Here is a 16,881-nt window from a genome sequence, read left to right on the forward strand (position 1 = left end):
ATAAAAGGAGGTTTTTTATCCCGATTTTTATGTAAAAACCGGGATTAAATGTCAAAAAATAAGATAAAAAAAATATAACAAAAAATAATGAGACCTAAAATCTTATTATCAATCCATTGTTTTACAAAATTTATACATATGTTTTTCAGATAGAAAAAATCCATTACTTTACAATTTTTTTTTTGTATATAACATACAAATTAGTATAATAAAACCCAAAATAAATATGAGTACAATAAAAACCACAGACACTCAGCAACCACGAATCACCATCAACAATCACCACGAACCGCCGTCGATGCCACAAACTCAGAAGCACCGTGTTTATCGAACTGCCACAAACTTCCAACTTCCGTCCACCTAAGAAAAGAGAGAATGATAGAGATCCAGAATATACAAAGTACAAATTTATTTTTCCAAAAAAAAAATAAAGAACGTGATGGAACGATACTTGGATGTTTCAGAGGATGTGGAGCCTAGATCTGAACTTCGTTGGTCGTTCGTCACGAGAAAAAAGTCACTTGGCTGTTGGACGAAGATATAGAAGTGGGGAGGAAGGAGAAGGAGCGGCGGAAGAGAGAGAACATATGTGAGAAAAATATATCAGACCTTAAATAAAACCCTAAATGGGTTAAAAAGATTAGGGAAACTCTTTTATCGCAGTTTTTAGCAAAAAAATGGATAAAAGGGTTTCTCCTTTACCCCGTTTGGCTCTAGAAAAATAATAAAAGGTGAAATTTTGATTTTTTTAGTGACCAGCCAAACAAGGCCCTTGCTCCAAAGTGTGACAAAAGACATATCAGGGGCGTGTTTGGCTAGTGAATAAAAAATCAATCTTAACCTTTTTTTAGTGTAATTTTTTCTTTAGTGCTAAACCAAACATGACCCTTGTGCCTTATATAAAAGTGGGGTAAAAACTATCAACATACTTTTTATCCCACTTTACTTGAAAAGATAAAAAGTGAGATAAAATATCCATTTTCTAGTAGTAACAACCTTAGCACACCTCAATCATGTCGGACCTCAACCACACATTGTCGGACCTCTAAAAGCTTGATTTTCCTCACCAAAACCTTCACTTTCCTCACTTTAAAAGCAATAGTAATTTTTATACAAAATATAGTTGGTTTTTATTGTATTGCATGGATCTACACATTATTTGTTGTATTATGTTGTTTTTGTGACCTGAAATGAAATCAAAGTTTGCACCCGAACATTGTTTTTTTTTTTTGAGTTTTTCGAATTTTTACGATTTGTACGTTATTGTGTGATTTTGTGTGCGATGCCAACATAAATCAGAAGTTAGGGATGACTTGCATTATTTTTGGCGACATTAGACGATGTCATGGCAATGTTGTGCGATTTTCATAGTTTTGTAATTTTTATGCGATATGTTTACATCATTATGCGATATTGTTTATTGTTTTTTAAATTTTCTTGTTGTGTCTTTTTGTGCGATATAATGTAATATTATTTGTTCTTGAGTGATGTTTGTGCCACATTTATTTACGATATTATTTCTTTATTGTGCGATATATTTAGCTAATTTTTTATTTTATTTTTCGTATTTGTTTGTTGTTTATTTTGGACAGATTCAGCTGTATTTGTGCCTGTACTATATGATAGAGTTTGGGTTGTAGAGAATTTGAACTGGGTATTCAATTCGCCAACAAGTAAGATAATAATGTTTGACATTGACACTACATTGGAAAAGGTGCGTGAAGTTCTGTGTGAAGAGTTGGATGCGGACCCTTTGGTGTATGAACTGAAATTAGAGGTATGTTACATGTACATGAAAGGCACCAAGTTTCCACTGGAGGTTTTAATAAAAGATAGTCAACTACGAGTGTTCTTGAGCATGATGTAAAAAATAAGTGTGGACAACTTGTTGTCACTATTTGTGACTAAGGTGAGGAAGAATGTAAATTTGGAGCTTACTCCCCCAACTGCTCCCCCAACTGTAACCCTTCGAAGTGTTGTTATGACCTTTTCCCATAAACTAATATGAGGGTTGATTTGAAAGAGCAACTCCCCACTAATATAGATAATCACAAAGCCGATATTGCATTTGATCATTCAGATGAGCTCGATGCTCTATTTCACAACAATGATCCTATGGTAGATTTGGGTAGGAATGATGATGTGGCTATAGAGGTACCTCCCCTGTGAATGGAACTAACTCCAAGCAAGTAGAGCGACAAAGAAGACCCCCTCCCCCATAGTGAGAATCACCAAACACCAAGAAAAAGTAGCAGTCGGCCAGGTCCTTAGTCTCCTACATCTGAATTTGATGTTTCTACGAAATTCAAATCTCTTATGTGGACAAGGAAAGACATAAAGAAAAATAATGTGTATACAATATCCCTTAGTTGTAATATCCTAGAAACTTAATTATGAATAATTAGGATTTATTATTTATTATAGATTAATTAGGTAGTAATGTGATATACAGGCCTACCTTATTAGGTTATGCGATATACCTGGCGGTGTACCTTATTAGGTACATGCGACCAGTGATATGAGAATATCAGGCTATGTAATAGGTTGAAACTGTCGTTGGGTTTCTTCCTGGCAGCTTACCTTATTAGGTACGGGCGGCAGTGACATGTGAGCAGCGATCATAGGTACAGGCTCGTTTGATTAGGCGATGCAATATATTGGCGTCAGGTTATGGCACGGGTTCACCTTATTAGGTGATGGAATTATGTGATGTATGGGTGCCAAGCTTTGGCACGGGCTCACCTAATTATGTGATGCAATTATGCGATATATGGGTGTCAGGCTATAGGACGGGCTTGCCTGATTAGGAAATGTAATACAGGATTATCATATTAAAGCATCGACTTGCCTGATTAGGCAATGTGATGTAATAAAGATGGTTACTTTATGAGGTAATATATAATTTATATTATTAAATGAATATAATTTCTATTATTGATATAATAGTTTTGTATTACCAAATATTTGTATACTGATGTTTATGTTGGGTTTTATGCCCTAAATAAAACTCATTTCAATATAATCAGATTTACTTATTAATATAGATCAGAAATAACATTTAATGTTGCATGGTTCACATGATTTATTTCATGATTATATGTACATAATGTATAAATTCATCTGAAACCCTTTTCACATACTTGATCCTGTTTATTGTGCCGTCAACACATTGGAAAGTAAACATGACTATGTGAATAAAGTTTCCTAGATTTATCAGACACAGGGTTTTACTGATATGATAATCTACAACAAGAGTTTACTTGTATTTGGAGAAATACTATGTTCTTTCCAGAACATTGGTTAAAGTAAAGCTCAGGTTGGATGCATGGAGTATGCATCGGAAGGGACCGATATTGAACTTTGACTTAGATTTAATTAAACTTACCGTAAAATCTATTCAAGTCAATATCGCCTAGTTGATCCTAGATCAAATGATCTTAATCCTGTTATGATTAGGCTCAATCTTGAAAGGCTATTCGTGTTCCTTGAATTGTTAGTTAAGCCTACCTTTTGGTCAGGGTGATACGTACTTTTTGGGAACACGGTAGTGCAATTGAGTGGGAGCGCTATCATAAACATGGAATCTATAGCTTCTATCTGGCGAATAGTAAGCAAAGGATGATCTCCTTCGAGCTTGACCAAACGAACATAAATGGTGGAGTACTCATTTCACATAAGCTGAAATATCATTATACGGGGTCAAGTGTTTTAAGGAATAAATACATTATAGGGTGTAACGGTAATTTAATCCCTTTACAGTGTAGATCATTCATATAGAGGATCATTGATCACATTAGGATTATAACAATGGATAACTAATGATGTGTCTATATGGTGGAACATATAGAGCATTCTATATAACTGAGAGTGCAATTCTAAGTTCTATGCGTGGATTCAACGAAGAATTAATAAGTTAGTGAATTTTAGTGCTAAATTCTTGATCTACTTATTGGAAGCTCGGTTATATAGACCCATGGTCCCCCCACTAGTTGAGATAATATTGCTTGTAAGACTCATGTAATTGGTTTTGATTAATCAATTATAATTCACAAGTTAGACTATGTCTATTTGTGAATTTTTTCACTAAGTAAGGGCGAAATTGTAAAGAAAGAGTTTATAGGGGCATATTTGTTAATTATGATACTTTGTATGGTTCAATTAATAAATATGATAAATGACAATATTATTTAATAATTATTTATAGTTATTAAATAGTTAGAATTGACATTTAAATGGTTGAATTAGGAAATTGGCATTTTTGAGAAAATCAGATACAAAAGGTGTTAAAATTGCAAAATTGCAAAGCCCAAGGCCCAATCCATTAAAGGCATGGCCGGCCACCTATTGTAGTGTTTTAAATTGATTTTTTCATTATTTTAATCCCATATAATTCAAATCTAACCCTAGTGGAATGCTATAAATAGATAGTGAAGGCTTCAGGAAAATTACACTTTTCTTCTGACTTTTTCTATTCAGAAAAACTGAGCCTTCTCTCTCCCTATCTTTAGCTGACCACTCTCTCTCTTCTTCCTTGATAATTTCGAAATCCTTAGTGTATGAGTAGTGCCCACACACATCAAGTGATACCTCAATCATAGTGAGGAAGATCGTGAAGAAAGATCATCAGCAAAGGAGTTTCAGCATCAAAGATTCAGAGAAAGAGATCCAGGTTCAGATATTGATAATGCTCTGCTACAGAAAGGAATCAAGGGCTAGATATCTGAACGGAAGGAGTCATATTATTCCGCTGCACCCAATGTAAGGTTTCTTTAACTTTATATGTGTTTATTTCATCGTTTTAGAAAGTTCATATTTAGGATGTTAATAAACATACTTGTGAGTAGATCTAAGATCCTGGTAAAATAATTTCCAACAACTGGCCTCAGAGCCATGGTAATTGATTTACTTACAAGAAATATGGACTTTAAAACGATTCTTTGTATGTTCTTTGGATGGTATCATGTTGTATTGAGTGTTATTTGATGATTGATTGATGTTTGTGAAATTTTCGTGAAAAATAATTGTGATTTCGTTTCTGGAATTATTTTGATTGGATAGTATGGAAAAAATTAAGCAAGTTAGCCTTTTACAGAACTCAATTTGGATTTTATTTGAATTAGTTATGATTTTTTGAAGATTTGACAAAATCGGGAAATCTTGATAGCTTTGCGATCATGAGAACTGTCCGTACAGTTTCGAATTTTTCCTTTTTTCTTCAATTTTTCATACTTTTTCATGGAATTAGCTTCCAATTTTTTGTATGGTTTTGTATATATACTATTACTATTCCTAATTCAATTCTAATTATCATTTTGAATTAATTTAAATTTTTTTTTTTAATTTAATTCAAGATATTAGTGTAATTTGAATTTGAATAGAATTAGTATTTATCTTTTTGCTTAAAAATCTATCTTATTTTTAAATTTGATTATATTTTTTTTAAATTTAAAGTCTGATATTTTAAGATATTTATAATATCTTTTAAAATATTTATAATATCTTTTAAGATATTTAAAAATATCTTATCTTTTAAGATATTTATAATATCTTTTAAAGATATTTATAATATCTTTTAAGATATTTTAAAAATATCTTATCTTTTAAAATATTTTAAAAATATCTTATCTTTTAAGATTTTTTAATTAAATCTTTTTAGATATTTTGACCATATTTAAATTTAAAATAAGATATTTATAATCATGTAATTTTAAATAGATATAAGATATTTTGCTAATTTTTTAAATTTTGTTATTTTATTTATTTAAATTACATTTAAAATTTGAAAAAGATATTTATTTATTTTTTCTAATTTTTTATTTAATTTTTATTTATAAAATAATATTTAAAATTTAAAAGTAGTTAGCAAATTTTTGAAATGATATTTAGGTTGGTTCAAACCTAATTTTTTAAAATTGTAGGTTTAATTTTAAATTTAAATATATAATTAATTTTCGAAATTTTTTTAAAATTTTTTTTTTCGAAAATCCATTTTAATAATATTTCGAAATTAATTATTTAATTTAAAATTAAATAAATCCTACATCCAACTATCCAGCTAACCTTGTTGCAGGAGTATGTGGTTTTAGCTTGTTTGTAAATTTTCAAAACCTATTATTACTTGATTGCAAATAGCCATGGTTACCTTTTGCCGAATCTAATGATCCGATGGCTCCTCGTCAAGATAATAATTTGTAACAGGTATATTTACAATCTTCTTTCATCTGTGTATGACCTAGCAACATGATAGGACCCATCCAAAGTGTTCCTGTGTGAGCCTATGTGTTTAATTTTATTATAGATGCATATAGGTTAATGTTGCTAAAATAAATTATCATAGTTTTTGATAGAATTTATTTAGGCCCATTTAGTTTTTGGGCCTATTCAATTAATAACAGTTGTTCTTATTAAGGTTAAATTTCTCTCTTTTGGACCTTGTGTGAGAGTTGGGAGCCATAGAAGTGGGTACGACATACTGAACCCAGCACCCCCTCACACAAACCACCCCAATTGTGAAGGCCCATTTGCCTGATTTGAATGACTGTACTAGGTTAATTAAACTAGTTTAACCTAATAAAATTGATTAGCAACATAATTAATTTCATTTATTTTGAAATTAATTTAAGAAAAATATAGTTTAAGGAATTTTATATTCTAAGCTAAACTATATGTATTTTCTTGTATTTAATTAAATATACAATTATAACCATCTAGATTCTTTCTGGAGCTTAATTTAAATTTTTCATTAAATATTCCTATTTAAGTTGATATTTAGTTATCTACAACTAACCAACTTAAATCTGAATATCTTTTGAATTTCAAATTTCAAAATTAAGTTGAGGAATTTTAGGCATTGGTTATTAAGATTCTTTAGATATTTTTTAAGTTAATATCTTTTCAAATATTAACTTAAAATGGAATATTTTTGAATTAAGTGGTTACAACTTAATTTTTGATATTTAATTAAATTTAAATTTGAAAATATTTAAGTTCTAGATTTTTTTTTTCTAGTACAACTTAAATTAGATATTTTTTCAAATTTTGTGGAAAAGATACTTAGTCAAATAAGATATTTTCTAGATAGTTATTTCTAGACTACTTATTATTTCTAATATTAAATAGGAAAATATTATACATTGTGAAATTAATTATTTAAATAATTAATTTTGGTACAATTTATTTTAAGTATATTTTTCCTAGTATTAAACTAGAGATTAATAATTAAGCCTTCTCTACACTTAATTATTTATTTCTTGAATTTAATACATTTAATTAATTTGAAAAAATTAAATATCTAAGTTGATTTTCATCATGATACTTAAATATTTCTTTTTCATGACATTTAATTAAATAGAAAATTATTTTTAGTTGAAATTTATTTTTTCAACTAAATTTAAATAATTATCAAAATATATTTTTTTTCTTTATTTTATTAATCAATTTTCGAAATTGCATTTATTAAATGCTAGAATTTCGAATTTTATCTTGAAAAATAGATTAAGTTGTAAATTAATTATTTATTTTAATTAATTCTTGGATCAACTTAAATCAATGATTTTTTCATTTATTGATTAATTTAAAATAAATTGAATTAAAGTATATTATTAGAAATTGAATTAATTAGTCAAAGAAAAATCTAGATAGATGATATTTTTGCTTGAAGTATTTTTCTAGTGTATTTAATTAAATAGAAAATTAATATTTAAGTTGATTTTCATCATCATACTTAAATATTTGAAATTTTTCTTATATATTTAATTAAATAGGAAAATTATATTTTTTGTTGTAAATTAATTTTATTAATTAATTTTGGGCCAACATTAAATTAGAATAATTTTTTCAGGATTTATTTTTTATTTTAATATGCATTTTTCGAAAATTGTATTCTTATATACTTTAATTTTTCGAAATGCAATATATATTTATAGAAAATAAATTTGAGTTGTAAATTAATTTAAATTAATTTTGTAACAACTTAAATTGAATATTTTTCTAAATATTTATTGGAAATTATTACTAAGATGGAAATAATTCATGTTATTTTCATATCCATCTAAGTAAAATTTATAAATATTAAATTAAAATTTATATTTAGAATTTTTCATTCTAAATTAGAAATTTTAATTAAATAAATATATATTTAAAATAAATAGAATAAATAAAGAGAATAAAAGAAAATACAACTCTTTTTAAATAATGAGCTTTATTATTTAGACATTCGATCTCCATTGTGGGTTTTACACCGCGTTTGTTTTAGTGAGTAATCCTCCCTAATGGAGGAACGTTCATTAGCAATTTCGCACCGTTTAACCTCGCATGATAAGTAGTTTGTAAGTGTTTTGTATGGTATGGATCACCCTAATGGTGGCGACCATACTTGACTTGCAAATTATGAAACAATGGTGGAAGCTCATAAGATAGAATTGCCTTGACTCTCGCCTAAACGGGACAACGCTGAATTCCAATCTTGATCGAATAAAAGGTTGCTAGAATGGTTATCATTTTAGATGAGCTGACAACTCTATTCAATGGATGATGCTTTGACTCTCGCCTAAACGGGACACTGTATCAGTTTGTTGAAAAACCTTGGAAATTATTTAGGATTGTAAGTTTTAGTATTTTCACTTGTCATTCCTACTTGCTATATGCTTCTAATTTCTGAATTGTGTATGAATTTATATTGAACCGTGTTATTTTCTGTTATTAAGTTGTAGTTTAATTTCGAATCTTCATTGTTGGTCCAACATGTTTGTTTATCTAATGAGATAAATCCCTAATGGATTTTCACCATTAGACATACATAATAGTGTAAGATCTCGAAAGATAAGTATTGTATATGCGACATCTAGCTGTTCATCAATTGATGACAACTTAGACTAGTATTTTTACAATATGAAACAAGAAGATTACATAAATAAGATTACTTTGTCTTTCGCTAATCGAAGCATCGTTGGATTCTTATTTATAAACGAAATTATCCTAATTCCTCTTAGCTTATTCATTTCGAATTAGCTTAATAATATATCATTGGATGAATGGTCTATAAATCATTTCATGTCATTATATTTTCTCTTAAGAAATTAAATGACGCTTATGATTATAATCTCGAAATTCTATTCCCAATTGATATAAATCCTCAATCTTAGAAATCTCCTACTTGTATGGGCAAATCTGACTTAGAGTTTGTATTAGTAGTGGTGGTCCAAGAAAGAATTACTCATTATATTTGGTTGAATTTAAGTTTTTGACTTTAATTTTAGAATCCAAATAGAAATTTTCTTATATTTCTAATTCCAGAATACAATACAGTTACACTTTCTCAGGTGTTTAAATATCCATCTTCTATCAATGGATTAAAACTGTATGGAATATGAGTTAGGTATTCTGTGACCAGGATCCACTTGCAGTATTCTAAGAACTCTTTGATGTAACTAAACCTATGTCATCATAGACACTACCACATTTTTTTTAATCTATGGCATTTGTATCTTGTTCATAGTGGATTTGACAAGATCAATCTCTGCAAAGAGTTAATATGCCTATATCCACTGAAAGTAGTTCATCTCATTCGCAAATGGATGTACATTCAGGGGTGGATATGAGTTTTTCGTTGTATTCTTCAAACGATAACTCTAGATTATACCTTTTAGCAAGAAATTTGAAATGTTTGAAAATTTTCATTAATTTCTAGCAATGGTTAAAACCATTAAGGTAAGTGGTTAAAGATCTTGCGAACTGATAGGGGTGGAGAAATAGTTAATAGATATGCAGTTCAAAGATCATTAATTTGATTTTTGAATTATATCCAAACTTACCTCCCCAGAAATTTCGAGTTGCATGTTGATGATTAGTTACTAGTCGTTGCCTAAATCCTTCTATGGTAATACAATTTCAGAATGATGTAATGGTTGTATACTTAATGTAAATCATTACTAGATTCATGGATGACCTAATCAAAATCTTAAGAAAAGCTAGAACTGTTAAGCATGGTTTCTTAGCTATTCTAAGTGATTAGGGGTGGACCATCCCATTGTCAATAGATAAGAAAGTGTTTGTTCAAACAAATACTACTTTTCTAAGAAAATGACTAAGTCTGAAAAACAAGTAGCAAATAAAGGAGATATTTATTCTTGATTCCAAAAGTGTTCTATCATCTTATATAATATATGATGATCCCACTGCCTCTGTTGTCTTGTCACAACCAAAGAGGTTAATACCATTTAGTTTTCTTCGACATAATTCACGGTACCTCGTCGTAGTGGGAGAGTTTCTAGGAACTCACCTTCTTATGACTTGGAAGACACTAGTGATTAAAATGCATTGTAAGTTTAAACAAGTAATGGATTGTCAAGATAAGAAACTAAGAAGAAAGCCAATAGAACTATGGTTTAATCCATTCACATCGAATAACCTAAAGTTTTCTATTACAAGGACATAAAAGGAAATTTTCGTTTATAAGTCCATTCAATGGACTTAACAAAACTTTCTGTTCCTAGTATTATAGGTTTGAGTTTATCTAAACCTATGGCTTGTGGTATACCTGGTAATTACTTACTCTAATGCAAGCAACTTACTTTAGTGAGATGCTGAAGCATTTTCTTTCTAATGGCAATCTATAGAAGCTTCACAACTTCTTAGGTATAGATTTTATTTATCTAAGGAAAAGTCTTAACTATTCCAGAAAAGATAAAGCCATGAAAGAATTTCTTACATCAACAGTGAGAGGTCTTAGATATGCTTTTGTATGCCTTAGACCGTACACACTGTCGTTGAGTGGGAGTAATGAGTAGGTATCGCATTAATCCAGAGAAGAACATTGGAAGACAATCAAGTAAATTTTAAGATTAAGAAGAGGAACTATATGTTAGTCTATAAGGGTGTGTTTAAAACTCTTAGACTACACCATATCAGATTTCGAAATTTGCCTATGTGCTAGTAAATATTTCTGATAAGATGGTGGTTACTCTGGGGGTGGAATAGTGATTTTGGAGAAGTGTAAAAACCTATCTGAAGTCTCTAGGTCTACCAGACAGGGACTGAATGTTAAAGCTGCAAGAAAGGTACTTATTCAGTCTAAGGAAAGTTCTATACATCTTTGGCACCATTCCAAATTGCCTTAAACTACTAGTGTTAATTTCCTAATTAACCAAAAGTAGTTGCCAAAGGTATAGAATCCAGTATCCCAAGAGAGTAGACATATAGAGAGGAATTTCACATTATCAATGATTTTGTGATTAAAGGAAGAGTAATGGTGGAGAAAAGGTTGTGTTTAATTCAACCTTTCAGATCCTATTACGAGGAGTTTTCTACTACTACACTTGATTTGTATATCAAGGTGTTGAGATTATTTGAAACGCACTTTTTGTTTTATATTAGTGCAAGTGGGAGTTTGTTGGGTTTTATGCCCTAAATAAAACTCATTTCAATATAATCAGATTTACGTATTAATATAGATCAGAAATAACATTTAATGTTGCATGGTTCACATGATTTATTTCATGATTTATATGTACATAATGTATAAATTCATCTGAAACCCTTTTCACATACTTGATCCTGTTTATTGTGCCGTCAACACATTGGAAAGTAAACATGACTATGTGAATAAAGTTTCCTAGATTTATCAGACACAGGGTTTTACTGATATGATAATCTACAACAAGAGTTTACTTGTATTTGGAGAAATACTATGTTCTTTCCAGAACATTGGTTAAAGTAAAGCTCAGGTTGGATGCATGGAGAATGCATCGGAAGGGACCGATATTGAACTTTGACTTAGATTTAATTAAACTTACCGTAAAATCTATTCAAGTCAATATCGCCTAGTTGATCCTAGATCAAATGATCTTAATCCTGTTATGATTAGGCTCAATCTTGAAAGGCTATTCGTGTTCCTTGAATTGTTAGTTAAGCCTACCTTTTGGTCAGGGTGATACGTACTTTTTGGGAACACGGTAGTGCAATTGAGTGGGAGCGCTATCATAAACATGGAATCTATAGCTTCTATCTGGCGAATAGTAAGCAAAGGATGATCTCCTTCGAGCTTGACCAAACGAACATAAATGGTGGAGTACTCATTTCACATAAGCTGAAATATCATTTATACGGGGTCAAGTGTTTTAAGGAATAAATACATTGTAGGGTGTAACGGTAATTTAATCCCTTAAGTAGATCATTCATATAGAGGATCATTGATCACATTAGGATTATAACAATGGATAACTAATGATGTGTCTATATGGTGGAACATATAGAGCATTCTATATAACTGAGAGTGCAATTCTAAGTTCTATGCGTGGATTCAACGAAGAATTAATAAGTTAGTGAATTTTAGTGCTAAATTCTTGATCTACTTATTGGAAGCTTAGTTATATAGACCCATGGTCCCCCCACTAGTTGAGATAATATTGCTTGTAAGACTCATGTAATTGGTTTTGATTAATCAATTATAATTCACAAGTTAGACTATGTCTATTTGTGAATTTTTTCACTAAGTAAGGGCGAAATTGTAAAGAAAGAGTTTATAGGGGCATATTTGTTAATTATGATACTTTGTATGGTTCAATTAATAAATATGATAAATGACAATATTATTTAATAATTATTTATAGTTATTAAATAGTTAGAATTGACATTTAAATGGTTGAATTAGGAAATTGGCATTTTTGAGAAAATCAGATACAAAAGGTGTTAAAATTGCAAAATTGCAAAGCCCAAGGCCCAATCCATTAAAGGCATGGCCGGCCACCTATTGTAGTGTTTTAAATTGATTTTTTCATTATTTTAATGCCATATAATTCAAATCTAACCCTAGTGGAATGCTATAAATAGATAGTGAAGGCTTCAGGAAAATTACACTTTTCTTCTGACTTTTTCTATTCAGAAAAACTTAGCCTTCTCTCTCCCTATCTTTAGCTGACCACTCTCTCTCTTCTTCCTTGATAATTTCGAAATCCTTAGTGTATGAGTAGTGCCCACACACATCAAGTGATACCTCAATCAGAGTGAGGAAGATCGTGAAGAAAGATCATCAGCAAAGGAGTTTCAGCATCAAAGATTCAGAGAAAGAGATCCAGGTTCAGATATTGATAATGCTCTGCTACAGAAAGGAATCAAGGGCTAGATATCTGAACGGAAGGAGTCATATTATTCCGCTGCACCCAATGTAAGGTTTCTTTAACTTTATATGTGTTTATTTCATCGTTTTAGAAAGTTCATATTTAGGATGTTAATAAACATACTTGTGAGTAGATCTAAGATCCTGGTAAAATAATTTCCAACAGTTTATTCGTGGCAGATGCCAGTAGTGATTTAGATTTCATCTTATGAGTAATGTGTGATCGTTTGATTCTGATTGTCTGAGTGTAAATGATAATATTTGAATAATAAATTATATGATTCTTATTATTACTTTTCTTGCTGAGTCCTTATGACTAACAGGTGCTATGTGGTGCAGGTAAAGGTAAAGAAAAGCTAGATCAACCACATGGTGACAGTCTTCTCCAGCAATATACATATTGACTCCACTGACCTGTGTGTCGAGCTGCTAGGAATTATTTTGGACTGGCTGTATTTGCTGTGTATTTTAATTCTTTGTTTTGAATTGTTGTCGTATATGTCTTTTGTAAACCTTTTATAATAGGGATTCTCCGAACACGTTTTTAATGTCGTTAGGATGCCCGTTTCTAGTGTTTTCTTTTTGTCAAGTTTTTAATATCATAGATGTTTTTAATAATTAATTAATCTATTAGTATTAAATTAGTTTATAAAATCACACATGTGGCGTCCCTATGGGATAGGGCGTTACATTAGTGCGTCTTCAAGGGAGATATATCTTGGCAAGTTGTACAAAAATAAGGAAGAAATGAAGAATGTAGTGGGAAGGTATGCACTGAAAAATAATTTTGAGTGGATGGTAAGTAAGTTCGGCACTGATGGTGTTTTACATTACTTGCAAGGATAAAAATTGTAAATGGCGATTAAGGGGGAAGAAGAAGGGACGTTATGACATGTTTGAGGTTACTGTGTTCCACAACAAACACACATGTAATCTGAATTCTAGAAATTCTTATCACTGTACTCAAGCAGCACCGTGGGTTATTGGGTACATTATTAAGAATAAGTACACATTAGATAGAACTAACTACAAGGAAAAAGACATACAGAGGGATATATTTGATGAGTATGGCATCAAGATGAGTTATAAGAAGGCTTGGAGGTGCAGAGAGAAGGCAGTTATGTATGTGAAGGGTACGCCAGCAGAATCTTATACGAAGTTATATGGTTACTTATACATGCTGGAACAGAAGAATCTGGGTACTATTACTGACATTGTGAGAGAGGATGATCGGTTCAAGAACTGTTTTTGGTTACTCGATGCTTGTAGGAAGGGACTTAAGTTTTGTCATCCTATGATTAGTATTGACAGAACATGCTTGAAGACAAAGTATGGGGAACAATGTTAGTTGCTATTGCATACGATGCAAACAACCAATTATTTCCAGTAGCCTTTGTAATTATCAACAGTGAGAATCATAACTCTTGGAAGTATTTCTTGCGGAAGTTAAAGGGAGCCATTGGGGAGGTTGAAACCCTTATATTCATATCAAATAGGCATCAAAGCATTGAACATGCTCTTGAGGTTGTTTTCCCAGAAGCATGCCATTGTGCATGCTTCAAGCATATTATTATGAATGTTGTTCACAAGTTTAAGACTGATGTATGTAACAAGCAAATATGGCTTGTAGCTTATGCATGGAACAAGACAGAATGTGATAGACATTTTGAGGTGCTCAAATGGATGGATCTTGCCTTTGCTACATACCTCAAGCAAATAGGGTTTGGATAGCGGGCTCGTCTTTATTGTCCAAGCAATCGGTACAAAATATTGACAAGCAACAGTGCCAAAAACTTCAACAAGGTGACAGAAGAATTTAAAAAATATTCAATAACTATTTTGGCTGAATTCATCAGGTTTTCACTTCAAAATTGGTTTGTTGATCGTCTCGAAAAAGCAAGTAAGTGCACTACCCCTTTGGCTACTACTTTTAAAGATGATTTAATAGCACAACACAAAGATGGTAGGTTCAGGAGTGTCCTTCATAATGGTGAGCAATTATTTAACATTGGTATGGGTCCTGAAGGTGAAAGAGGTGGTGATGTGGACTTAGTGGAGAGAACATGCACTTACGGACTGTTCTAATCGCTCAAAATCCATTGTCTCCATGCATGTGCCACAACAATTAGTCAGAATATGAGCCTGTACGCACTTTGCTCCTCGTATTACATAAAAGAAACATGGATTAAGACCTACGATGTGACAATTAATGTTGTTGGCAAGGAGGATGAATGAGTACTACCGAAACACATCAAGAACATAAGAGTTGGGGTACCAGTGGAGAAAAAACTGGTAGGTCGGCCTAGGAAAAGCAATACGGGTAGAAGACCGACAAAGCATCAAACCTCTGTTCGTCAGGTAGTAGTGGATCCTCATCATTGTTCGCTCTGTGGTAGTTCAGGGCACAACTAAGCTACATGCGAAGCTCACGTTTCAACCTTTTCTCTAATAGTTTATTAGCTATCTATATTAGTTGCAAACATCGAGTTTGGATCAGATTTATGTGTTATATTGTTGGTTGTTGTTTAATAGGATTGTGTGAACCATGTTGAATATTTAATAGGGGCCATGTATTTTTTTTTTACTGTTTTTACGATATTGTGTGATATTTCTACATCATTTGTGCGATGTTTATGCAATATTTTATTTTATAAATGTGCAATATTTGTGCAATTTTATTTCAATATTTTATAACCGAAGTTTTTTAAAAAGCTTAGATTATATGTGATGTCTTTGCGATATAGTGCGATGTTTGTGCGATTTTATTTTCTATTTTTTATTACTATGTTTTTTTACAAAATTTATATCATTTACGATGTCTATGCAATATCTGTGCGGTATTTTGTGCGATTTTAGTTTCCATATTTTATGAAATTTTGATATTTTTCATTTATTGTAATATTTACGATGTTTATGCGATATTGTGCGACATTTTTGCAATTTAATTTTCCATATTTAGACTAAATATTTTTTATTGTTTTCATATTTTACAATATTTGTAATTTCTAAGCGATATATTTTTATAATTGTGCGACGATTGTGATAGTTCAAACAAAAGATTATGTATAAATGAAGTAAATTACAAAAATAATATTATCGTAAACTAATCACAAAAAATATTATGCAGTCAACTACCAGGTCTAATTTTGGTAAAATAAGTGTTGGGTTTTATGCCCTATATAAAACTCATTTCAATATAATCAGATTTGCTTATTAATATAGATCAGAAATAACATTTAATGTTGCATGGTTCACATGATTTATTTCATGATTATATGTACTTAATGTATGAATTCATCTGAAACCCTTTTCACATACTTGATCCTGTTTATTGTGCTGTCAACACATTGGAAAGTAAACACGACTATGTGAATAAAGTTTCCTAGATTTATCAAACACAGGGTTTTACTGATATGATAATCTACAATAGAGTTTACTTGCATTTGGAGAAATGCTATGTTCTTTCCAAAGCATTGGTTAAAGTAAGGCTCAGGTTGGATGCATGGAGTATGCATCGGAAGGGACCGATATTGAACTTTGACTTAGATTTATTAAACTTACCGTAATATCTATTCAAGTCAATATCGCCTAGTTGATCCTAGATCAAATGATCTTAATCCTGTTATGATTAGGCTCAATCTCAAGAGGCTATTCGTGTTCTTTGATTTGTTAGTTAAGCCTACTTTTAGGTCAGGGTGATACGTACATTTTGGGAACACGGTAGTGTAATTGAGTGGGAGCGCTAACATAAACATGGAATCTATAGC

At 30.8% G+C, this 16,881-nt stretch overlaps 1 protein-coding gene across 1 annotated transcript; it reads left to right on the top strand.

Annotated features, from left to right (window-relative positions):
* Positions 1 to 2,004: 2,004 nt before the first annotated feature.
* LOC133038440 (uncharacterized) lies at positions 2,005 to 15,199 on the top strand. Its single transcript, XM_061116600.1, has 7 exons — positions 2,005 to 2,154; positions 13,454 to 13,459; positions 13,640 to 13,703; positions 13,797 to 13,881; positions 13,982 to 14,330; positions 14,426 to 14,835; positions 14,971 to 15,199. The coding sequence occupies exons 1-7, from the start codon at positions 2,005 to 2,007 to the stop codon at positions 15,197 to 15,199; spliced, it is 1,293 nt and encodes a 430-aa protein (XP_060972583.1).
* The last annotated feature ends 1,682 nt before the right edge of the window (positions 15,200 to 16,881 follow it).

Source organism: Cannabis sativa, chromosome 5 (genome assembly GCF_029168945.1).
Source record: "Cannabis sativa cultivar Pink pepper isolate KNU-18-1 chromosome 5, ASM2916894v1, whole genome shotgun sequence".
In the NCBI taxonomy this organism is placed as follows: Eukaryota; Viridiplantae; Streptophyta; class Magnoliopsida; order Rosales; family Cannabaceae; genus Cannabis; species Cannabis sativa.

Bases quoted from the DNA above. Each gene is read 5' to 3' on its own strand.
- LOC133038440 (XM_061116600.1), top strand. From the start codon at position 2,005: ATGAGGGTTGATTTGAAAGAGCAACTCCCCACTAATATAGATAATCAC. The intron at 13,704-13,796 runs GTTTTTAATATC...CCTATGGGATAG, and splicing joins TAGTGTTTTCTTTTTGTCAA to GGCGTTACATTAGTGCGTCT. The intron at 14,331-14,425 runs GTGAGAGAGGAT...TAGTATTGACAG, and splicing joins TGGGTACTATTACTGACATT to AACATGCTTGAAGACAAAGT.